This window comes from Anomaloglossus baeobatrachus, chromosome 11 (assembly GCF_048569485.1).
Source record: "Anomaloglossus baeobatrachus isolate aAnoBae1 chromosome 11, aAnoBae1.hap1, whole genome shotgun sequence".
Taxonomy (NCBI): Eukaryota; Metazoa; Chordata; class Amphibia; order Anura; family Aromobatidae; genus Anomaloglossus; species Anomaloglossus baeobatrachus.
This window is the reverse complement of record NC_134363.1, coordinates 139,070,745-139,096,085: the sequence shown is the minus strand read 5'-3', so window position 1 is coordinate 139,096,085 and position 25,341 is coordinate 139,070,745. Positions and strand designations below refer to the sequence as shown.

Genomic DNA, 25,341 nt, shown 5'->3' with positions numbered 1-25,341 from the left:
CCTATACACAGTATGAGCCACATATAGCCCCTTATAAACAGTATGAGCCACACATAGCCCCCTACGTACATTATCAGACACACATAACTTCCTATATACATTTTGAGGCCCACATTGCATCCTACATACATTTCTACACATAGCTGTTTATATACACAATGAACCCCCATATAGACTCTTAAATACATGCAACATCCCATACACATAAAAAAATCCCCACCACATACTCACCACGCTCTCATTGCCTCAATGCTCTCTCCCGGCCTCCGGTGCACTGATGTTCCGCACAGCATACGCGATGATGTGATGTCATTGTGTCTGCAGAGCCTCACGCTAATCGATGAGAGATAGAGCCAGCGGCACCGTCCTCCACCAATGTGTTGACTGCTGTCTGTATCCTGTGGATGCAGATAAGTGGGATATCGGGACTTGTGCGGAGGTGGACGGTCAGCGGTGGAGTGCATGGTGTGGCCCATGGTCCTTTGTTTCCAGCCCCCCAACAGACTTGGTCCAAGGCTCGACTGGAACAGCCAGAGGGCCGGATGTAGCCCCTCACTTTGCCCAGCCCTGCATTAGACGACTGTTGGTCAAATGATGCTTGGGATAATTGTTCGGATGACAGCCATCTTGACCACCTCTGCCATACACAGGAGAGCTCTCTTTTGTTCTCTGTGCGAGAGCAGCCAGATAATATGTTGGCCGGTGGCTTCTATCGAGGTCAACAAGGTGATTGGCAGTCCAAAATCGGACATGCCGGATCACCGTTTCCCTCAACAATCAGTTGGCCGACACCCCTATACACATTAGCATTTGGATAACTTGAGTCTACAGTAACGTGTATGGAGGGCTTAAGTCACTAGGACCCTGCTCAGTTTGCAACACTCTATTTTTCATATTTTCAGGAGCCATTTCCTCTCTGCAGAAAGAAGTTTCATCCAACGAGTCAAAACTTCGGAAATCTGCGTCTGAAAAAGAAGCTCTACAGAAAGAACTGAAGGAGAGGGAGATTCAAATACAGGCCATGTCCAAGAAGGTACGGAGGGGAGTCAATCACACTGTAGACCACCCTCCACGTAGAGTCTGTGCAGGCACAGGTCCCATCATCCCTGGATGCAGTCACTCCACCATTCTTCTCGAGATTGTATCAATCCTTCCATAGAGTCATCAGCAACACTTTTTTTTTTTTGCAGGAGTTGTACTTTTGAATGACACTATCCATTTTATCACATAATGTACAGGAAAATGGGAAAAAAATCCAAGTATGGTCAAATTGCAAAAAAAGTGCAATTCCATATTGTTTTGTTTTTTTTTAAAATGTATTTACCATGTTCACTATATGATAATGAACACACCGACACCAAATGTGTGTAATTTTATGGTTTTAGTTTCAATGGGGCAAAAGGGGAGTGAATTGAACTTTTTTCTTTCCTTTTTTCATAGTTTGAAAAGATTTTTTCTCTTACTTTTTACTGGATTTACTAGTCCCCTTTGTAGACTTGAAGCGATCTTCCAACAGCTTGTACTGTACAGAGCAGGATCAGCATCAGCACCGCTCTGTATAGAAGAAATCACGATCTCCTATGAACGTCGGTCGCAGCCTACAATCACAGGAAGATTGGCATGACAGACACAGAGGTCATCAGCTGACCCCCGCCTGTCATATCAACTCATCGGTGTCCCGCGATCACTTAATGGGGCCACCGATGGGAGTGGGAAATAACATATTCCCCTGTGGCGACTGTTAAATCCACTGTCAGGGAATCACAGCAGGATTTATCTGGATAACAGCTGCAGGCGGATCTCCAATCTCTGATCCACCCGCAGCTGTTATAGGCACATGATGGCTGCTCATATCACCCAACACACGCGGGGAAAGATGTGGGCTGACACTGTGTGCAAGGCAGGGAGATGACCTATGATGTAAATATTCGTAATATGTCATGAAGGGGTCCATGTTTAGCCCGTTATAATGCACCGAGAGCCTGGACTTGGCTTGAACAGTAATTCTGTGCTGACAGAGTCCATGTTACCAGGGAAGAGCAGTTACAAAGCGCTTCTCTCACTCGGGATGACCTCCCCTGTCCTGCCTTAGGCTTTATCTAGATATCCATGTTGTCCATACATTTTATATCCATATTTTTCACTGAGACCACAGACCCATTATCCATTATATGCCCTTGTTTTTTTGTGGATCTGTGCAAAAAAAGTCTGGTTTCTATCAGCATCATGGATGAAAAAGACGAAAACAAGTCTATGGGAAAATCACATACAGCGCACGGATGGCATCAGGGCACAGTCTGTGTGCTGTCCGTGATTAACATTGTAAAGAAGTGAAGAAACTTTGTCAATTATTTATTAATTTATCTACAATATATCACAAAAGCGATTACATGTTTGTAAATATTTGATATATTTTCATGGGACAACACTGAAGATACGACACTTTGATACAACGTAAATCAGTCAGTCTACAGCTTGTATAACAGTGTAAATGTGGTGTGACCATCATGACACTTCCACCACCATGCCTGACTGTAGGCATGACACACTTGTCTTTGTCCTCCCACCTGGTTGCCGCCACACATGCTTGAAACCCCTTGAACTAAATTAGTTTATCCTGGTCTCATCAGATCACAAAACATGGGTCCAGTAATCCATGCCCTTAGTCTGCTTGTCTTCAGCAAACTGTTTTCAGGCTTTCTTGTGCCTTATCTTTAGAAGAGGCTTCATTTTGGGACAACAGCTGTGCAGACCAATGTGATGCAGTGTGCAGCGTATGGTCTGAGCTCTGACAGGTGGCCCCCACACCCTTGTAACCTCTACGCAACGCTGGCAGCACTCATACGTCTATTTTGAAAAGACAACCTCTGGAAATCAAGCTGAGCATGTGCACTCAACTTCTTTGGTCAACCATGACAAGACCTGTTCTGAGGGGAACCTGTCTTGTTATACCGCAGTATAGTCTTGGCCACCATGCTGCAGTTCAGTCTCAGGGTGCTGGCAATCTTTTAATAGCCTAGGCCATCTTTATGTAGAGCAACAATTCTTTTTTTCCGATCCTTTGAGAATTCTTTGCCATGAAGAGCCATGCTGAACTTCCATTGACCAGTATGAGAGAGTGTGTGAGAGATAACACCAAATGTAACACCCCTGCTCCACATTCACATCTGAGACCTTGTAACACTAATGAGTCACATGACACCCGGGAGGGAAAATGGCTACTTGAGCATAATTTGGTCATTTTCACATAGGGGTGTACTCATTTTTGTTGCCAGTGGTTTAGACATTAATGGCTGTGTGTTAGTGTAAATTTGGTGTCCTCTAAATAAACTGTTATACAAGCTGCACACTGACTACTGTACATTGTATCACGGGGTCAGATCTTCAGTGTTGTCCCATGAAGCGATATAATAAAATATTTACAAAAATTTGAGGGGTGTACTCACTTTTGTGATATACAGGGTATGTGAAAAACTGATGGTATAAACTGACACTGACCAAACACTGACAAAACGTGGGTCCAAAACACTGATGACAGAACTTATTCATCTTTCTTCATCTTCTTTAAGTTTTCAAGTTTGCGAGAAGAAAGAAAACATGAAGAACTGATAGCGACGTTGGAGCTGGAGAACTGCAGTGTCCGAGAGGTACACAAAATAGTGTGCGAGTAATGCAGCCCAATAATTATTCTTGTCCTCTTTTCTTAAAGGTATGCTTTATGCTCATAAATTTGTGACCCCCGACATAAAACAAAAATAAAGTCATATATTGACTAGAAAATAAAGTGTTAGCGCCAATATAAAGTCAACATGTTGAGGTCACCACTTGTGTCATTGCAGATGATGTGCGAACTGAAATCCGAGGTGATGAGGAGGAACGAGATGATTGCGGAACTAAAGAGCGAAGTTCAGAGACTTCAGAAGGAAATAATCAAATATCAGACAGAGGCGATGAAGCAGGAGGGGGAGAGAAGTCAGATCAAGAGCAAAGCCGAGGACTTGGCATATTCTGAGCAACATGCGAAGGTGGCGCTGGAGGCCATGCAGACCAGGGTAAGTCGTCATCTATCACTTGTCCATAGTACAGAAAAAGCTGGTTGCTCCGTTAAAAAAACAAATCTTCACTTTATTGAAATTCCAATAAAAGGGTCATTGCATTGACGTACAAACGTTGACGCGTTTCGCCTATAATAAGTCTTGATCGTTGTGTCCAAAATTAGCCAATCACTTAAATTCATATTAACTAATAGTCAGTACACAGCTGCCATCACTTTCTGTGATTCTGAATGACACCATATAACGTTTAGCTGTTCTAGTTGGATAATTTCCTGACATTTTCTTAGTCGCATAGTAAAAGCCATGGTCCACAAACAGCTGACAACACAGCAAAGGGGTCTCATTGTTGAAAGTCATCAGTCCGGAGAAGGGTAAAACATTTTTTTTATAAGCATGAGATATACCATGGAACACTGGAGACATCATCAAAAATTTGGCACATCAGTGACATTACCTAAAATTGGACATTCCTCAAGAATTAATGAAAGACAAAAAGAAAATTGGTCCGGGGTGCTGCCAAGATGTTTAAAGCAACATTAAAGGAGCTGCAGGAAATTATGGCAAGTACTGGTTGAGAACTGCATATGACAACAATCTCCTATATTCTATCATATCTCTAGCCCGTGGGCAGGGTGTGAAGACAGAAACCTTTTTTGTATAAAGAAAAACATCCGAGCCTGACTATGTTTTACCAAAACCTACATCCAAAACCTACATCAAGTCTTCCAAAAGAATGTGAGAAAACATGTTATGCTCTGATGAGGCCAAGGTTGAACATTTTGGCTATAATTCCAAAGGTATTTTGGTGCAAAACCAACCAACACTGCACATCACCATAGAACACCAAACCCACAGTGAAGCATGGTGGAGTCATCCAAATCAACAAAAGCATGGCTTTGCTAGAAGAAGATCAAAGTTTTGGAACAGCTATGCCAGAGCCTAGACCTGAATCTGATTGAACATGGAAAAAGTACTGAAATGATTCCTCTTAGAATGATTTTTTTTAATGAGAGAAACCTGGCATTTTACAGGGGTGTGTAGACTTTTTATATCCCCAATATCTATACAGTATAGATTAAAATAAGTTCAAATCATCCTCTCTACTAAGAAAACAAACACAAAAACATATTTAGTATTGCCTCTAGGTTAGGGTAACTGACCAAGCTAATATAGTATTGTGATATTTACCCCATACAATGAGAAAGTAATAAAACAAAAAAAAACAACATAAATTTGATATAACATAACCATAGTGGCACATAGGGCGAAGCGCAAAATACATTTTTACCATGAGGTGCACTTTGAGAAAGCAACATTAAAGAACATTTTTTTCAGTACATTTTATAGTCAAATGACAAAGTACATAACTACAACTCATTCTGCAAAAAACAAGATCTAAATCTCCGTCTTAGGAGGGAGAAGAAATAATCGGAAGCCAAGAGGGGCCCACCGGGACCGTATGTTTCCTACAATTTGGAGCCAGTGTTGCCCCCACATCGATTGTTTAGTGGAAAGGGGAGAAGCGCTCAGTTTATTTACAAAAAAGTGTATGTACACTGCTCTACTCACCATCTGCAAGGAGTTTGTATGTTCTCCCCGTTTTTGCGTGGGCTTCCTCCGGGTTCTCCGGTTTCCTCCCACACTCCAAAGACATACTGATACGGAATTTGATTGTGAGCCCCAATGGGGACAGTGTTGCCAATGTATGTAAAGCGCTGTGAAATTAATGGCGCTATATAAATGAATAAATATTATTGATATTATTATTATTACTCACACTGGAGGCTACACTGAGCGCTTCTGCCCTTTCCCAGCAATCTGAAGACTGTCCGATAACGCGACTCCCCAGTGATCGAAACTGATAAACACAGTCCGAAACTTAGCAAAACTTTTTTGAAAGTTTTGCTATACTTTATTTCAATAGCTATGAAGGGTGCAGTAAATCTCCAGCTGTAATCTGTAGGGGGGACCTTGGGGTAAATTCCCCTGTGCTGCCGATCAGTTATATATGAAGCTCCTGCACAAACGATACCATGGCTAATATTGGCCCCCTAACACTTTAGGACACCCCCGAGTGGATTTTCCAGATTATTGCCAGACATTCCAGTGGATTCCAGACATTGTAAGCAATGAAAAACGCATATAAAGAAAATGCATCAAAAATTATCGCTTTTTTCGGAGCATTTTTTGCTGCCAAGAGATGCAGATATGGTGCAGAAATTTCTGCAACCAAATTCTCAATGTGCGCATACTAGTTTGCAGAGGCATTTATATAGTTTACTGCAACTCAAATGTAAACCAGAAGGTGGAGCTCCAAGCATGTTCCATAGCAGACAGGTAAAATATATCTTTGTACCGTGTTAGCCAGTAGAGATAAAAAAAAATTGTTTAAAAGAACTGAGAGTCCTCAGTGGTTGATACCTTTTAATGGCTAACTGAAAAGATGGTAATAATAGCAAACTTTCACGACTACTCAGGTCTCTTCATCAGGCATGGTATAACACAAAATCTGAAGAGTCACATATTTATACACAACAGGACATAGAATAGTACAGTAAAAAAAAACAAACAAAAAAAAAACAACAAGTCCTGTGAAGCAGAACTATCACTGCCCCCCTGCCATAGTGATAGTTCTGCTTCACAGGACTTGTTGTTTTTTTTTACTGCACTATTCTATGTCCTGTTGTGTATAAATATGTGACTCTTCAGATTTTGTGTTATATTGAGCCTGATGAAGAGACCTGAGTAGTCTTGAAAGTTTGCTATTATTACCATATTTTCAGTTAACTATTAAAAGGTATCAACCCCTGAGGACTCTCAGTTCTTTTAAGCAAACATTTTTTTTTCCATAGCAGACAGTCTTCCAGCCCTCATACAAGGTGGATCTAGCTATTTCATGTCCAGGCTTTTATAGATTATATCAGATTTATACTTATCATTTCATGTTTGCCTTTCAGTTTGAGCGATTCCGCACTAAGATCATACAGGCGGCATACACCGCCCCCGGATTCAAGGGGCCGCAGGTTGAAATCTCAGATAATGAAATCCTGGAGACCATGCAGGTACGAGGGTGCTCTGCACGTGGTTAGTAAGAAAAATACCTAAAAACATCCGGTGCAGGCTGATTGAGCGCATCTGCCACCTCACTGAAGGGGAATGGCATACACAGCCCAGCCACCGAGCTGACAATATGGGTACGATTCCACTTGCGTTTTGCACGGCCGAGTGCAATCCGATAAAACATCACACTGCTCTCACTCTAGTGTAAAACTATGGGGCAGTGTCCATCTGCGATTGATTTCTCATGCCATAGCTGCCTGAGAAATGAATCGCAGCATGCTGCGTTTAACACACCCCCATACAAGTCTATGGGAGCGGGTGAAACATCGCACTGCACTCGCATGTCATCCAACCGCAGTGCAATATATGCAGAGACAGGAGATGGGGAGAAAGTGCTCCCTCCCTCTTCTCAGCAGCTGTGATCCGATCACATCAGAAGCTATACGCAAGTGGAACCGTACCCTATGAAGGATAATTGAGTATTCTGTGTCATTTAGACACTGTGTAGCATACAAATCAGAGTGAAGAGGGGGTTAATGCCGCGCATCAGCCAAAATGAAGATGTAGCACGTTGATGTTATAAACGTATTCTTTTATTCCATCGGTCTACGCGTTTCGAGGATATACCTTTTCTTCAGGACCAGTGCATCAACATAGATACTATGTTGATGCACTGGTCTTGAAGAAGAGGTATATCCTCGAAACGCGTAGACCGATGGAATAAAAGAATACGTTTATAACATCAACGTGCTACATCTTCATTTTGGCTGATGCGCGGCATTAACCCCCTCTTCACTCTGATTTGTATGCACATCCACGTGGGGCTGCAGCAGACGCCATCATCCTATGCTTTATCAGTGGTTGTGACTATCACAACCTTTTCAGGTGAGTGTATTTTTCCTGATCTACCTCACTGATCTGTTGGTATTACACTATCAGCGCTCCTTATTTTTCAGTTTAGACACTGTGTAGCGGCATTATCTCATTACATTTGGAGCAGTTATTTGGTCACTGTGCTGCGATTTTATTTGTGCCTTGCTTCGTACTCTAATTTAAAGAGTAGCTAAACATTTTATTTTTTCCCCAGCATAAAAACTTATGAAACTTCACAAATCACTTTTATTAGGAAATTTGTCTTAATTCCTGTAAAACAAAAAAATGACTATAAGTGAAATAAAATCCCTTGCTTTTCCCCAGTCTTTGCTTTTAGCTGCACTCATATCAGAATGTACTAATTTGGAGTACAGATTATGGCAGTGATGGGTCAGATCAGCTCCTATGTCTCACTATCTCTGAGGATGAGCTGTGCTGGAGATCGTTCTGATAGACACAACACTCAGAGGAGACCAGAGCTGACCCATCACTGCCATCATCTGTACTCCAAATGAGCTTGTTCTGATATCAGTGCAGATGAACACAAATAGAATGGGGAAAAGCAAAGATTTGAAACCACTTACATGGAGAAATGTATTACAGGAATCAAGATACATCCCCAAATAAAGGGATATGCTATTTATGAATTTTCTATGCTGGACACAGTTATATATATATATATATATATATATATATATATATATATATATAATATTATAATATATATATATATATATATATATATATATATGTGTATATATAATATATGTGTGTGTGTGTGTGTGTATATAATATATATATATGTGTGTATGTATATGTATATATACAGTTAGGTCCAGAAATATTTGGACAGTGACACAAGTTTTGTTATTTTAGCTGTTTACAAAAACATGTTCAGAAATACAATTATATATATAATATGGGCTGAAAGTGCACACTCCCAGCTGCAATATGAGAGTTTTCACATCCAAATCGGAGAAAAGGTTTAGGAATCATAGCTCTGTTGTAATGCATAGCCTCCTCTTTTTCAAGGGACCAAAAGTAATTGGACAAGGGACTCTAAGGGCTGCAATTCACTCTGAAGGCGTCTCCCTCGTTAACCTGTAATCAATGAAGTAGTTAAAAGGTCTGGGGTTGATTACAGGTGTGTGGTTTTGCATTTGGAAGCTGTTGCTGTGACCAGACAACATGCGGTCTAAGGAACTCTCAATTGAGGTGAAGCAGAACATCCTGAGGCTGAAAAAAAAGAAAAAATCCATCAGAGAGATAGCAGACATGCTTGGAGTAGCAAAATCAACAGTCGGGTACATTCTGAGAAAAAAGGAATTGACTGGTGAGCTTGGGAACTCAAAAAGGCCTGGGCGACCACGGATGACAACAGTGGTGGATGATCGCCGCATACTTTCTTTGGTGAAGAAGAACCCGTTCACAACATCAACTGAAGTCCAGAACACTCTCAGTGAAGTAGGTGTATCTGTCTCTAAGTCAACAGTAAAGAGAAGACTCCATGAAAGTAAATACAAAGGGTTCACATCTAGATGCAAACCATTCATCAATTCCAAAAATAGACAGGCCAGAGTTAAATTTGCTGAAAAACACCTCATGAAGCCAGCTCAGTTCTGGAAAAGTATTCTATGGACAGATGAGACAAAGATCAACCTGTACCAGAATGATGGGAAGAAAAAAGTTTGGAGAAGAAAGGGAACGGCACATGATCCAAGGCACACCACATCCTCTGTAAAACATGGTTGAGGCAACGTGATGGCATGGGCATGCATGGCTTTCAATGGCACTGGGTCACTTGTGTTTATTGATGACATAACAGCAGACAAGAGTAGCCGGATGAATTCTGAAGTGTACCGGGATATACTTTCAGCCCAGATTCAGCCAAATGCCGCAAAGTTGATCGGATGGCGCTTCATAGTACAGATGGACAATGACCCCAAGCATACAGCCAAAGCTACCCAGGAGTTCATGAGTGCACAAAAGTGGAACATTCTGCAATGGCCAAGTCAATCACCAGATCTTAACCCAATTGAGCATGCATTTCACTTGCTCAAATCCAGACTTAAGACGGAAAGACCCACAAACAAGCAAGACCTGAAGGCTGTGGCTGTAAAGGCCTGGCAAAGCATTAAGAAGGAGGAAACCCAGCGTTTGGTGATATCCATGGGTTCCAGACTTAAAGGGAACCAATCATCAGGATTTTCGTGTATAAGCTGCAGCCAGTGCAGTGCTGGCACTATCATGCACAGTGTGTACATACCATCAGTGGGCAGCTCGGGTGTTTAGGCAGTGAAATACAACTTTATAAAGTTTGAAATTTCGTGCACTTTTTGATTGATGTGTGCACCTCTGCAGATAATGTCCGGGCGGGTTATGCAGGAGTTCCCCGCCCCCCCACCAGCCTGTTCCTGCCTCTCTCCTGATGTCTGGGCGGGTTATGCACGTGTTCCCCGCCCCCCCGCGCTGCCTGTTCCTCCCTCCCTCCCTCTGGCTGTATGTAAATATCTAATCTTCAGAAACATGGCGCCGGTGTGGGCCTCTGCGCATAGCGCTTATCTCCGGCGCCATGTTTCTGAAGCCCGCATTACACAGCTTGGTGTCTGCAGACTGTAGAACAGCTGATCGGAGGACGCGATCAGCTGTACCTATGATGACGTGCCGCCTCAGGACACCGGGCCAGGACAGCAGCCTGCCAGCGACATCGGGGGTCAGGTGAGGTAAGTTCACAATGGACTCACATGACCCCGTGACGGCAGTGCTGCGAGACCCGGTCACGGTAGTGATATCGCGTCCTCCGATCAGCTGTTCTGCAGTCTGCAGACACCAAGCTGTGTAATGCGGGCTTCAGAAATATGGCGTCGGAGATAAGCGCTATGCGCAGAGGCCCACTCCGGTGCCATGTTTCTGAAGATTAGATATTTACATACAGCCAGAGGGAGGGAGGGAGGAACAGGCAGCGCGGGGGGCGGGGAACACGTGCATAACCCGCCCGGACATCAGGAGAGAGGGAGGAACAGGCTGGTGGGGGGGCGGGGAACTCCTGCATAACCCGCCCGGACATTAGCAGAGAGGTGCACACGTCAATCAAAAAGTGCACGAAATTTCAAACTTTATATAGTTGGATTTCACTGACTAAACAGCCGAGCTGCCCCCTGATGGTATGTACACACTGTGCATGATAGTGCCAGTACTGCACTGGCTGCAGCTTATACACGAAAATCCTGATGATTGGTTCCCTTTAAGGCTGCTTTCACACTACGTTTATTTAACATGCGTCCTGAACGTTTTTTTGCTGCAAAAGCGGATCCTGCTTTTACAGCAAAAAACGCATGTAAACGCATGTCTTACTTTGCAGGATCCTGTCACTGGATGTTTAGGGGCAGGCATTGGAGTCATATGATCGGGAGTGAGGGGAACTAAACGTGCCAGACTGGGAGCCGGCTTCTGACAGCTGCAGACGCTCGTAACCAAGGTAAACATCGGGCTTGGATACCCGATATTTATCTTGGTTACGAGTGTCTGCAGCTGCTAGGAGCAGGGCTGCCTGCACACGTAACCAACGTAAACATCGGGTAACTAAGAGAAGTGGTTACCCGATATTTACCTTGGTTACGAGTGTCCGCAGCTCTCAGGTGGGAGAGAGAGGAAGGGGGAAAGACAGAGATAGAGAGGGTGAGGGAGGGAGGAGGAGAGACAGATCACGCGAGACTGGTTCTGGGCATGCTCAGTACTTTCTGGGCATGCTCAGTACAAAAGCAGGATCCTGTTACAACGCAACTCAACGCATTCTGCTAGGCAGGATCCAGCGCTCATTGAAATGCATTGCAGCTCACGGCGCAATGTGAAGGATCCTGTGAGATGCGTTATTTTGACAAAGGTAAAAAACGCCACAAGTAGCGTTTTTGAAACATGTTAAAATAACGCAAAAGTACGGATCCTGTGTCTAACGCACGCAAACGCAGGTGGACGCGAGTCCATTGCAAATGCATTGAAGTGAAAACGCATTTGCACTGGATCCGTTTTTCCGCTAAAAAAACGTTATGAACAATACGAAAGACTGTGGAAAAAGAAGCACAAATAGGGTCTTATCCGAGTTGTATATGGGGTAAAATAAAGAAAGTCACTCACCCCGTGAGTTGTGAGAGTCACAACTACTATGCAGGCATATAATCACGGCCAACGGCAGCAGCACCCAAAAATGGCTGATAACAGGGAATAGTGAAGTAGGGCTTGCAAGGCTGCGCCAGTGACCACTCTGAACATAGAGAGTTAAGTGATTTGATGTACTTTTTTTCCTGTGTGTCCTGAGGAAGGGAGCAGAGACTCCAGAAACGCGTCGACCTAAAGATGAAATAAAGGAACATTAACTCTCTATGTTCAGAGTGGTCACTGGCGCAGCCTTGCAAGCCCTACTTCACTATTCCCTGAAAAAAACGTTATGGACGGATGTTAAATAAACGTAGTGTGAAACCAGCCTAAGTCAGTGATTGCCTCCAAAGGATTCGCAACAAAATATTGAAAATAAAAATATTTTGTTTGGGTTTGGTTTATTTGTCCAATTACTTTTGACCTCCTAAAATGTGGAGTGTTTGTAAAGAAATGTGTACAATTCCTACAATTTCTATCAGATATTTTTGTTCAAACCTTCAAATTAAACGTTACAATCTGCACTTGAATTCTGTTGTAGAGGTTTCATTTCAAATCCAATGTGGTGGCATGCAGAGCCCAACTCGCCAAAATTGTGTCACTGTCCAAAGATTTCTGGACCTAACTGTATATATATATATATATATATATATATATATATATATATATATATATATATATATATAGTTTAATTACTCTTTAAGCAACTGGAATTGAAAAGTGGATTTTGGACCTGATGCAGTACAATATACCATATTATGTATAGTATATACTGATATGCTGTATGACCATATTCTATATTGGGCATAGACAGTGGACGGCACAGTGCAGCATTCAATGATTCAATGTAAACTAGTGATATATAAAAACTTCCACTTCCAGCCTTTTACGCAATGGATTTTCTGTCTTGAAAATATGTGCGGAAAATCCATTTCTTCTTACAACAACAGTACTGGAGACGTTGATGAGCTTTCTGGAAAATTTGAGGGCACATAGCTTGAAAACTTCATAAACTGGTGCAGGGCCTAAGATCATATGCCGTGGTCGGACAGTGGCGTGGATGTCTCATTGACTTGCCTGCTGCTATCAGAGCTGCAGCACCTTCACTGTTCGGGGGATGCGGCCTTTGGCCCTCACTTTTTGCTAGTCTGCTGCAGTCACGCGCTCCGGTACCTGCTGCTCTCACTTATTAGCAGCGCTCTATCGCTAGAGGTGCAGTTTTTGGTCAGAGTGGTTCATCTCTCAGTCACTGAGAAAAGCTCTAGTAATGGCCGTCTGCATGCACTGGCACAGGAGTCACCTTCCACCACATGACTGAGGTCACTGTAAAAACCCTTACTTGGCCCACTGGCAGGGAGGGAGCCCCTGTCTCCCGCGCACCCTTTATTTTGCACTCTCTCTGCTGTCGTTCCATTGCAGAATGACCATGACTCTCCCTCGGCCGCACATGTGAAGCCTCCCTGTCCAACTTATGTGGTGTGTTGGTATCTTTTCTTGAGAAGGCTCTTCAATTGTCTCACAAGGCAACAGGTTGGACGCTTCCTGCTCCCACCTATGCATTTTCTGCACTACTGGTCATATGGACAGTTTTCCACAGCAATGACAACCTCTTCTCTGACATTTCGCAGAGAAGCAACCTCCATCATCTTCCATATCTATTGGTCTGCTGCACCCTGGCACTTTTTTTGCTGTTGTGAATACTTTCGGGGTACACTTCTGCTTCATGGTAGCAAGTGGGAATACCCTCTGTTACACCTAAAAAGTCTGTGCTGCTGTTTAGACCCATCTCATCTGCTTTACTACACACAGGGGCTTCTGGTGCTCTACCACTTGGCACCACTTCTTCATGGCACTTTTGGGCACACTTTGATGTAGGCCCTTGGAGCTCCCCATCAACGCCTGTTTAGGTGGAGTAATATTCTCCTTGCTTTGGTCAATAGGACAGCACTAATTCAACCAGCCTAGTACTGGGAACTGCCAGATATGGCTTTACCAGCCCCTTTTCACTTTGCTTCTCCAGCCCGTTTGGCCCGTGGTCTTCCTGTTTTGATCTTACCCTATTTTCTATTGTTTTGCCTTCTGATTTTGTGCCTCGTCTACCTTCCTGGTTCTGATCCAACAACCTGACCACTTCTGTCAGCCTTCGCCACCGGCCAGCAGCTGACTCCATGGCCTTAACCCATGGGTCCCTATGTAAGTCCAGGCAGGGGTTAAAGGGTGATGGCCAGGGCAACTCCTCAGATCTGGTAAGAGGAGTGGCTAGTACCAAGCCTGTCTGTGGTAGCCATTTTTAGAGCTGCCAGGCGACCACGAGCAGTGCCCCATCATAGGTTCCAAGGACATTTTCATTCAGTTCTCAGAGATATTGATAAACTAATATGTCGGCTTCATTATATGAGCGTCCAACTGTTATAGAAAACTGTTGACAGGTGTTTGTGAATAGGTGACTACCAGGAATGTGAAATATTCATTTTCCTCAGCATTCAGTTAGAGAATCAACCCTGCAACCAGACACTTCAATAGTTTGTCTTACCCTTGTAATTCCAAACACGCAAAGCCGAACACTGTTACTGATGAATGTAAAGTGCTATGGAATTAATAGCACCATATAAGTGAATAAATATTATTATTATTATATCCCTGGTACCATCAGTGATCCACAGAGCTGGGAACTATTTTTCATTTATGTATGATGACATTGAGGGGAACTGCAACAATGTAGAGTCAGTATGGGTAAATGTACATGGGGAGGGGAATAATGGAAAAATGCTAATTGGAGTTTGCTATAAGCCTCCTAACATACCTGAACAAATAGAGGGTGAAATGCTGGAACAAATTGAAAAGGCAGCTAATAATAATAATCGGGTTCTTATTATGGGGGATTTCAACTATCCAGACATACAGTGGGACATAGAATCTTCTGGTTCTGCTAAAAGCTGTAAATTCTTATCTACCATTCAAGACCATTTCCTCTCTCAGATGGTAGATGAACTGACTAGGGGAGATAATTTGCTAGATCTGGTCCTGTCAAATAGACCGGATACAATTTCAGATCTACAGGTCCGGGAGCACTTGGGCACCAGCGATCATAATATGGTAAGCTTCAACGTAATATTCAATAGAACATTTCAAAGGGGGTATGCTAAAACCTGGAATTTTAGGAAAGCTGATTTCAACAAATTTAAGGGAAGAGCTTAAATGTGTAGATTGGGACAAAGTCATAATAACTGGGGATACTGAACATAAATGGGGAAAGTTTAAGGATATACTACTAGAGTCCTGTAAAAAACGTATACCCTCTGGTAATAAAATGTCTAGGAATAAAAAGAAACCACTATGGATAAATAAGACTGTACAAAGTATAATAAAACAAAAACAAAGGGCATTTAAAATCTTAAAGGCTGAGAATACAGAAATAGCATTTCAGAAGTATAAAGATATCAATAGGAAATGTAAAAAAGAAATCAAACAAGCAAAATTAGCTACTGAAACAAAAATCGCCAATGACATTAAAATAAATCCCAAAATCTTTTATAAATACATTAATGCCAAAAGGAAAACAAAGGATAGTATCGGCCCCTTAAAATATAACAAGTTAGTTATAGAGGACAAACAAAAGACTGAGATATTAAATAGGCATTTCTCATCTGTATTCACCAAGGAACTGACTGTACCAGGGATCATTCAACAAGTGAAAAATCAAAGTTCACCACCCGATATAATTAATTTAACACAAGATGAAGTACGCCTACGTCTGAGTAAATTAAACATTGACAAATCCCCAGGGCCAGATGGCATTCATCCACGAATATTGAGGGAATTGAGCTCCGTAATCGACAGACCGCTGTATCTCATCTTTTTAGACTCACTTGTAACAGGGTTGGTGCCTCAGGATTGGAGGATTGCTGATGTGGTACCGATATTTAAGAAAGGTAAGAGGGTAGATCCAGGCAACTACCGTCCAGTAAGCCTGACATCAGTAGTATGCAAAGTTTTTGAGGGCATTTTAAGGGATGACATGCAAAAATATATTGCAGAAAATAATATGATAACTGACAAACAGCATGGATTCATGAAAGATAAGTCGTGTCTAACCAACCTGTTGGGGTTCTATGAGGGGGTAAGTTCAAACCTGGATATTGGTAATGCAGCTGATGTGATTTATTTGGACTTTGCAAAGGAATTTGATACTGTACCACATAATAGCCTTATACTAAAGCTCCAGAAGCAAGGACTAGGGGACACAATATGCAACTGGGTAAGGAATTGGCTAAAAGATAGGAAACAAAGAATAGTCATAAATGGTACATTCTCTAAATGGGCTATAGTCAGCAGTGGGGTGCCGCAGGGATCTGTGCTTGGACCGATTCTTTTTACTCTCTTTATTAATGACCTTGTGGATGGGATTGATAGTACAGTGTCAGTCTTTGCCGATGACACCAAACTATGTAGGATATTAAAAACTGACCTGGATAGTACAATATTACAAAAAGATCTGGATAAGATGTCAGAATGGGCAGATACTTGGCAAATGAGATTTAATGTTGATAAATGTAAAGTAATGCACCTAGGACGGAGTAATCCTATAGCTGCGTATACATTAAATGGAAGTAAACTCGGGACTACAGAACAGGAGAAGGACTTGGGTATTCTCATTACAAATAAGCTGAGCAGCAGCACTCAATGTCAAGCAGCAGCTGCTAAAGCAAACAAGATTTTAGGGTGTATAAAAAGAGAGATTAGATCCCGTGATCCCAACGTATTGTTACCCCTCTATAAATCACTTGTAAGGCCACATCTGGAATACGGGATCCAGTTTTGGGCTCCACATTTTAAAAAGGACGTTCAGAAGTTAGAGTCAGTTCAAAGGCGGGCAACTAGACTACTACAAGGAATGGAAGGCCTCACATATGATGACAGGTTGAAAAAGTTAGATATGTTTAGCTTAGAAAAAAGACGTCTCAGAGGAGATCTCATTTATATGTATAAATACATGTGTGGTCAATATAAAGGACTGGCACATGACTTATTTCTTCCAAAGACAATACTAAGGACCAGGGGGCACTCACTGCGAGTGGAAGAAAAGCGATTCCAACAGCTAAATAGGAAAGGGTTCTTTACAGTTAGAGCAGTCAGACTGTGGAATGCCCTACCACAAGAGGTAGTAATGGCAGATACTATAACAGCTTTTAAAAAAGGGCTGGATGATTTCCTCAGTACACAACATTGTTGGTTATAAATGACTTAGTGACTAAATGTAGAACCGGTGGAGGAAGGTTAAACTAGATGGACCTAGGTCTTTTTTCAACCTAAGTAACTATGTAACTATGTAACCATTACATAGATCATAATACCATTTGCCTGTCTCTGATCATAACTGTGTCCCCAAGGAAGAAAAAAAGACTGCAGTACCACCTGAGCGCTGCTGTGGAAGTAGATATCCAGAGACGGAGTTTAGAAAACATTTTTATGGAACTACGCGTTTCGGAAGCGTTCCGACTCATTAATCAGGTACATTCAGGAATCTACCTGATGAAGGAGTTGGGTTGCCTATGAAATGCATAGTTCCAATAAAAACTGTCACGAATCAGCCTGTCACTGGGTCAGCCGCATGTTAGATGTCGGGGGCATGCTGGGCTCTCAAGATTCTGAATGACCACAAAGCCGCCCATTCTGGGACTGGAGCGACTTGGGCCGTTTCCATGCAAATTAAGGATTGCTTGGACTTATCACAGAAGCTGCTTGTCTTCCTCCAGGTTTCGGCCTTTAGGTTGATTATATGGGCTATTTATCTGGCTAGCAGGGGTCAGATCAGTGCCAGTTGTAGCTTTACGCTCGGTGGGGTCTGTGTGCCTTTTTTCTGTGCTCAGCTTCTGATCAGTTGTTGCCAACCTCTGACCTTTCTTCTGACTACCTGTTTGCCTAGCCCCTTTGTCTTAATCCACCACCTTCCTGGAATTTTGTCCTTTGACTGTGACCTCACTACATGCTTTGGTTATTATCAGCCCTCCTGGTATCTGACCCCGGAGCTCTTGACTACCCAGCCTCATGGTTTGCCCATGAGTAGTGCTTAGTTTCACAAAAACTTTTTCTATACTCAGTTTCTGGACACCTACTTCTACGGCAGCATCCAGGCGATACCGTCTTTTTTTCTTCCTTGGGGATATCCTTATTGTTCTGGAATCCTTGGGGTTCTGAACCAGCGGTTGGTGGAGCAGCCTCAATGTGGAGTGGAATTATTTTTACTCTTTTCAGTAGTGTCTGCCCAACACAACTTTATTAGGTGAGCAGTGCTCCAATACTAAAGTATGTCCAGCATTACTCCTACATGGAGTGCTTTTCTTTTTCTTCATTATAACTAGTAAGCTGTTGGGGCACGTGCCTGATTCCACATTGTCCTGACCAGGGCATTGGCTCATATTTAGTTGTCTCTCATTGAGTTGCATCAAAGAAACAATGAGGATCCCATTGGCATAGAAGTGTGTTTTTCAATAAATAGAATCGCCCTCAACCAAACTATGTCTAGGGAATTCTCGGCACAGTGCCTGGCTTGTAGCTCAAAATTTGAAGACCATCTAATCACTTTATTGTTATCATTAATGGGGGGATCCACCCTGTTGACATCTCTTTGGTGGAAAAGCTCTATACAAAGAACACCCAACCACACTTTCTCGGCAGAGCATGGTTGTAATGACCTAGATATTGAGTTAAAGGGTTATTCTCAGTATAGTAAGTTATGCCCTATCCACAGTTGAGGATAATTTCCTGATTGCTGTAGTTCTGACGTTGGGACTGCACTATGCTCGAGTTTCTCCAGCAGTGCCATAACCGTAGATAGCAGTTGGCCAAATAACTTGTTCGGTCGATACCTATCTCTTCCTGCTGCCCCATAAACATTAGTGCTCGGCTTAGCCCAGTGTTCATTGTTCATGTGTTCTCTATAAGGAGACCAGAGTAAACTGCTGCCAAACTAATCTGGCATCAGCTTATCTGTTTTGAGAACAAAAGAGTCGGAAAATTGAATTCAAGCTGCCTGTACTTTATCTCCTCCGTCATCTGTCGTGGGAGAGTCAGAAGGTCCCCATGCACATGGGAAGGCTGACTGGTGATGCCAAAATCAGCAGGCATTGGCCAACAATGATCTAAAATGTATGGGGCCTTCATAAATTAATAATAAAGACTATTACGTCATACAAATGGTTGTCCAGCCCATCATCCATAAGCTGCAGTAAGGTTTAGAAAAAGGGGATGTAGAAGATGCAGTAGCACCAAACCTGATTGTGTCCATAATACCTTCTGCCATGAAAGGACATGCAAACTCAAGAATCTCCCTTGGTACCAAAAGAATGAACCACAGTACATTTGCACATGGTAGGTGAAGGACTTTGTGTCGGACCTATACCTGCAGGTAACATCTCAGGTCTCTGTATTAAAAAGATATTCTGGTGATAACTTTAAGATAGATGAAGGTCTGACCATTGAGACCCTCATGATTGACAAAAGTGTGGCACTTAGATCTCTTTTAGAATTGGGTGGGGGTGCGAATGCTCTGCTGACGATCCACACACCCACAGTCTGGGGGACTGCCAGAGCACTGGACTCTTCTTTCAGCAGTTCCATAGAGAATGAATGGAGGAGTCAAGCATTTGGTCTGTTCTGGCAATTGGTGAGGAAACCAGCAGTTGGATCTCCCACCTATCTAGAAGTTGGATAGGTGATACCTTCTTTCAACTGGAAAAATCCAAAATCTGATAGATCAGACACAGCACTAAATTCAGAGCTAAATCTAACCGTAGGAGCCATGGAACGAGTAGGGGGAGGTATAGTATAGAGTAAGAGCCATAGAGCAAGTAGGGGTATGGTGTAATATAGAGTAGGAGTCATGGAACAAGTAGGATGATGGTGTAATATAGAGTAGGAGCCATGAAGCGAGTAAGGGGAGGGTGTAGTATAAAGTAGGAGCCATGGAGCGAGTAGAGGGAGGATGTAGTAAAGAGTAGGAGCCATGGCAGGAGTAGGAGGATGGTGTAGTATAGAGTAGGAGCCATAGAGTGAGTAGAGGTGGGTATAGTATAGAGTAGGAGCCATGGAGCGAGTAGGGGGAGGGTGTAGTATAGAGTAGAAGCCATGGAGGGAGTAGGGGGAGGGTGTAGTATAGAGTAGGAGCCATGGAGAGAGTAGGGGGAGGGTGTAGTATAGAGTAGGAGCCATGGAGGGAGTAGGGAGAGGGTGTAGTATAGAGTAGGAGCCATGGAGGGAGTAGGGGGAGGGTGTAGTATAGAGTAGGGGCCATGGAGGGAGTAGGGGGAGGGTGTAGTATAGAGTAGGGGCCATGGAGGGAGTAGGGGGAGGGTGTAGTATAGAGTAGGAGCCATGGAGGGAGTAGGGAGAGGGTGTAGTAAAGAATAGGAGGCATGGAGGGAGTAGGGGGAGGGTGTAGTATAGAGTAGGAGCCATGGAGGGAGTAGGGAGAGGGTGTAGTATAGAGTAGGAGCCATGGAGGGAGTAGGGGGAGGGTGTAGTATAGAGTAGGGGCCATGGAGGGAGTAGGGGGAGGGTGTAGTATAGAGTAGGGGCCATGGAGGGAGTAGGGGGAGGGTGTAGTATAGAGTAGGAGCCATGGAGGGAGTAGGGAGAGGGTGTAGTAAAGAATAGGAGGCATGGAGGGAGTAGAGGGAGGGTGTAGTATAGAGTAGGAGCCATGGAGGGAGTAGGGAGAGGGTGTAGTAAAGAGTAGGAGTCATGGAGGGAGTAGGGAGGGGTGTAGTAAAGAATAGGAGGCATGGAGGAAGTAGGAGGAGGGTGTAGTATAGAGTAGGATCCATGGAGGGAGTAGGGAGAGGGTGTAGTAAAGAATAGGAGGCATGGAGGGAGTAGGGGGAGGGTGTAGTATAGAGTAGGAGCCATGGAGGGAGTAGGGGGAGGGTGTAGTATAGAGTAGGAGGCATGGAGGGAGTAGGGAGAGGGTGTAGTAAAGAATAGGAGGCATGGAGGGAGTAGGGGGAGGGTGTAGTATAGAGTAGGAGTCCTGCTTTTCTCTAATATCTCCATGAAAAAATTGTCAATGCTAAAATTTGTGGTGTATAATTATGCAGTGAAGGAAAGGGGTTCACAAAATTTGATTTGTTTTATACATAGTTTTGTAAACCAAACAGCACCCACTGCAGATTTTTCTGCAACATATTCCGAAGTGTTAAGCGTCTCAATGTATTACTGGTCTGTATAATACATACAGTGGATGACATTTCACACGCAGGGTTTCATGCTCTTGTAATAATGGACGTTATATAGATGATATCATCTTGTTTACCTGTAGTGTATGGAATTTCCACCTGATTCTTCTATGCTGCTAAAGGCATCACCTCTGTTTTTCTTTACCTTTTGTAGAAAATAATTGCGGAAAGATCAGATTTTCATCAACAACTAAAACAGAAAGGAGTGAAGGTCCCTCCGCTTCATCTATCAGAAACCTCTCCTCCCGTCAAGCAGACATCATTTACTTCTAGGAAGAAAGCTTCGTGAAAAGGACGCTGTCTCTTCTGATGCACACAAGCCACTTTAAGTGTTTTTAAAGGCGGAATAGTGGGGTCATGACTCATAAAAATAAACTTGTATAACATGATTTATAGAAGGATTTGGGATCCAAAGAGTAGGGTGGGCCCGATAGAAAAAAATCAAGAAGGGACCATTGGTTTTTACTGACTTATGCCATCACAGCCCATCATACCGGTTGGACAGAAGGAGCCGAGCCTGGACCTCTTGCTGTTCCTCACCTCTTTCAAAGGACAGTAGGGCCCTTAGACCTCCCCTCATCTCACTTTTGTATAATTACAAATAGTCCAAATGCTTTGTGGACTCTATAAAATGAGCACTTTTCTACCATTGACCCCACTTTTTCTTTTTTTTTTTTTTTGCTGATTGCCCTTTATAATTATTCCTACCTCTTTTAAATTGATTGGGGTGTATATAGAAGGGATGGGGGATACATATCAGGACTCTGACGTGTTTTATTGTTTTTTAAGGACCTTCAACTCAATCTTGAGTCATGGTGAGTTCATGGATGAGTGCTCTGTACAAAGACTGATCTTGTGCAGCCTAGATAGGTCCATCAGGGTCTTCTCTGCCTAGATAGGTCCTCCAGGGTTTTCACTACCTAAATAGGTCCACCAGGGTCTTCTCTGCCTAGATAGGTCCACCAGGGTCTTCTTCACCATTATCTTGATAGTGTCAAGCCATCAGGTTACTGGTCTTCCTCTTCTCCTTGTTCCTTCTATTCTTCCGACCATGATGTCCTTCTCCAGTGATTGCTCTCTTCGTTTGATGTGTCCAAAGTAGACAAGTCATAGCTTGGTGATCTTTGCTTTGAGTGACATATCTGGCTTAATTTGTTCCAAAATTGATTTGTTTGTTCTTCTTGCCGTCCATGGTATTGGTAACATCCTTCTCCAGCACCACATTTTGAAGACGTTGATTCTTCTTCTGTCTTGTTCCTTTATCGCACAGGTTTCGCATCCATATGTTACTACAGAAAAGAACAGACTATGTACAAGCCGTGTCTTCGTCACCAGTAAAATGTTCCTCAATTTGAGGACCTTGTCCATTGACATCATTGTTGATTTGACCCTAACTATTATCCTATTTACTTCCAGTGTCGTCGCTGCATCTTGAGTGATCATATATATTGTATAATTTATTAACAGGTACTGTAAAAGGTTATATACAGGAAATCAATGCTCTGGGCCATTATGCTCATCAAATTGTTGCTTTTTATGAACAGTTTATCACTTTTTTTATTGTTCTTGTATTGTATTGTTTTATATATGATGACTACCTGTACCATTTGTATGGTGCCAATGCTTAATAAATTGATAATTATGACTTTAAGGTATTTCGACAAGGAAAAGAAGCCGAAACGTCATTAGTTGGAAGCTACTGCTTGTTCTTAATGATTACTCTACCTACAACATTCTTTATAAAAGAGGGGTACGGAAAATTTTCTTTCTAGCGGTTATCATAGTAAGGGAGGGGTTCCTAGTGCCTGGGAGGTAAAGGGGCTTCCTTCAGGGTTTGACTGCTGGATGACCCACCCAAGGATTCGGAGAATGGGGTTTTCAAAGACCTCCAGGGGTTCCTAGTGCCTGGGAAGTAAGGGGGCTTCCTTCAGGGTTTGACTGCTGGATGACCCACCCAAGGATTCGGAGAATGAGGTTTTCAAAGACCTCCAGGGGTTCCTAGTGCCTGGGAAGTAAGGGGGCTTCCTTCAGGGTTTGACTGCTGGATGACCCACCCAAGGATTCGGAGAATGAGGTTTTCAAAGACCTCCAGGGGCTCATAGTGCCTGGAAGGTAAAGGGGCTTCCTTCAGGGTTTGACTGCTGGATGACCCAACCAAGGATTCAGAGAATGGGGTTTTCAAAGACCTCCAGGGGTTCCTAGTGCCTGGGAGGGAGAGGGGCTTCCTTCAGGGTTTGACTGCTGGATGACCCACCCAAGGATTCGGAGAATGAGGTTTTCAAAGACCTCCAGGGGTTCCTAGTGCCTGGGAGGTAAGGGGGCTTCCTTCAGGGTTTGACTGCTGGATGACCCACCCAAGGATTCGGAGAATGAGGTTTTCAAAGACCTCCAGGGGCTCATAGTGCCTGGAAGGTAAAGGGGCTTCCTTCAGGGTTTGACTGCTGGATGACCCACCCAAGGATTCGGAGAATGAGGTTTTCAAAGACCTCCAAGGGTTCCTAGTGCCTGGGAGGTAAGGGGGCTTCCTTCAGGGTTTGACTGCTGGATGACCCACCCAAGGATTCGGAGAATGGGGTTTTCAAAGACCTCAATGTAAAAGGCAAAAATTGTACATGCTTGACCATGGATCCACTCCCTTCTATATTACCAAAAAAAACTTTAGTCCCATAGAAGTGAATGGAGCAGTAGTCACATATGCAAACCACCACTCCAATCAGACAGTTTCTCATCTGGAATGGTGTCTTCTCCTCGATTTTACGTGAATTAGGACAGACTGGTCAAAATAGGTCATATGTGATAAAGACTACACATGTTCTACTGATCCTATTACACATATGAAGTGTAAGAAGAATGGTTTTAAGGAAATTTTGTATTGTCTAAAAACTATGATGCTAAAAATCTTCACACGTAAGAAGAAATATGTGTAAAACAGCGCAGTATTAGGAGCTGGTGAGGAATGCCGTGGGATGATTCAAGGAATACTCTGCTTTCCTAAAGAGACGTTGAGGAATGTGGTGACAATTTACTCAACCCAAGTGCAGCTGCTCTATCGGACATACACATAGGAGCCAGAGTCGTCGACCATCCAGAAAGTCTTTGACCCATCCGTAAAAATAAAGCACTTTTTTCCCCTGTCAATTAAAAAACAAACTTTGATGCGACTGTGATTTTTGTCTGGAGAAATATATTCAAATTATTATGACTGTAATTATTATTTTACAGGTCAAAGAATGCAGCTAATGTCATCATATCACAATTATGGGCTGTAGATGTATCACTTAAAATCAATAAAGGGAATCTGTCATCAGGTTTTTGCCACCTAATCTGAGAGCAGTAAAATGTAGGGGCAGAGATCCTGATTCCAGCGATGTGTCACTTACTGAGCTATTTGCTGTCATTTTGATAAAATCAATGTTTTCTCTGCTGCAGATCTAGCAGTTATACAGAACTCATGAATATTCTGGACTACCTGCAGCACGCCAAGTAGTCCTGTGATGCTAATTTACAGCTGATTAACCAGTGATTTTATCTAAACTACAGGGAGCAGCCCAGTAAGTGACATATCACTGGAATCAAGATCTCTATCTCTACATTATACTGCTCTCAGATTAGGTCACAAAAACCTGTTGCTACATTTTTGCCAAATAATCTGAGAGCAGCATAATGTAGAGACAAAGACCCTGATTCCAGCGATGTGTCACTTACTGGGCTGTTTGCTTTAGTTTTGAGAAAATCACAGCTTTATCAACAGGAGATTAGCACTAGAGGACTAGTAAACCTGCTCAATAATCATGAGCTCTGCATAACCCTGCCCCCACCACTGATTGGCACAGTGAATACAGAATGATTATCCGTAGATTATACATGGCTCAGCATTCAGAGAACTGATGGATCTGCAGCAAATAAAACAGGGATTTTATCAAAACTGTAGTAAGCAGCTCAGTAAGTGACACATCACTGGAAGCAGG

At 43.0% G+C, this 25,341-nt stretch overlaps 1 protein-coding gene across 1 annotated transcript in view; it reads left to right on the top strand.

Annotated features, from left to right (window-relative positions):
* Window positions 1-23,292, top strand: part of CCDC27 (coiled-coil domain containing 27) — a 44,521-nt gene extending 21,229 nt beyond the window's left edge. Inside the window, exons 8-12 of the mRNA XM_075327417.1 lie at window positions 903-1,033; window positions 3,570-3,647; window positions 3,840-4,052; window positions 7,013-7,117; window positions 21,528-23,292. Coding sequence (XP_075183532.1) covers window positions 903-1,033; window positions 3,570-3,647; window positions 3,840-4,052; window positions 7,013-7,117; window positions 21,528-21,662 — 662 coding nt within the window. The 3' untranslated portion in view covers window positions 21,663-23,292. The remainder of the gene's footprint in view (window positions 1-902; window positions 1,034-3,569; window positions 3,648-3,839; window positions 4,053-7,012; window positions 7,118-21,527) is intronic.
* Window positions 23,293-25,341: the final 2,049 nt, after the last annotated feature.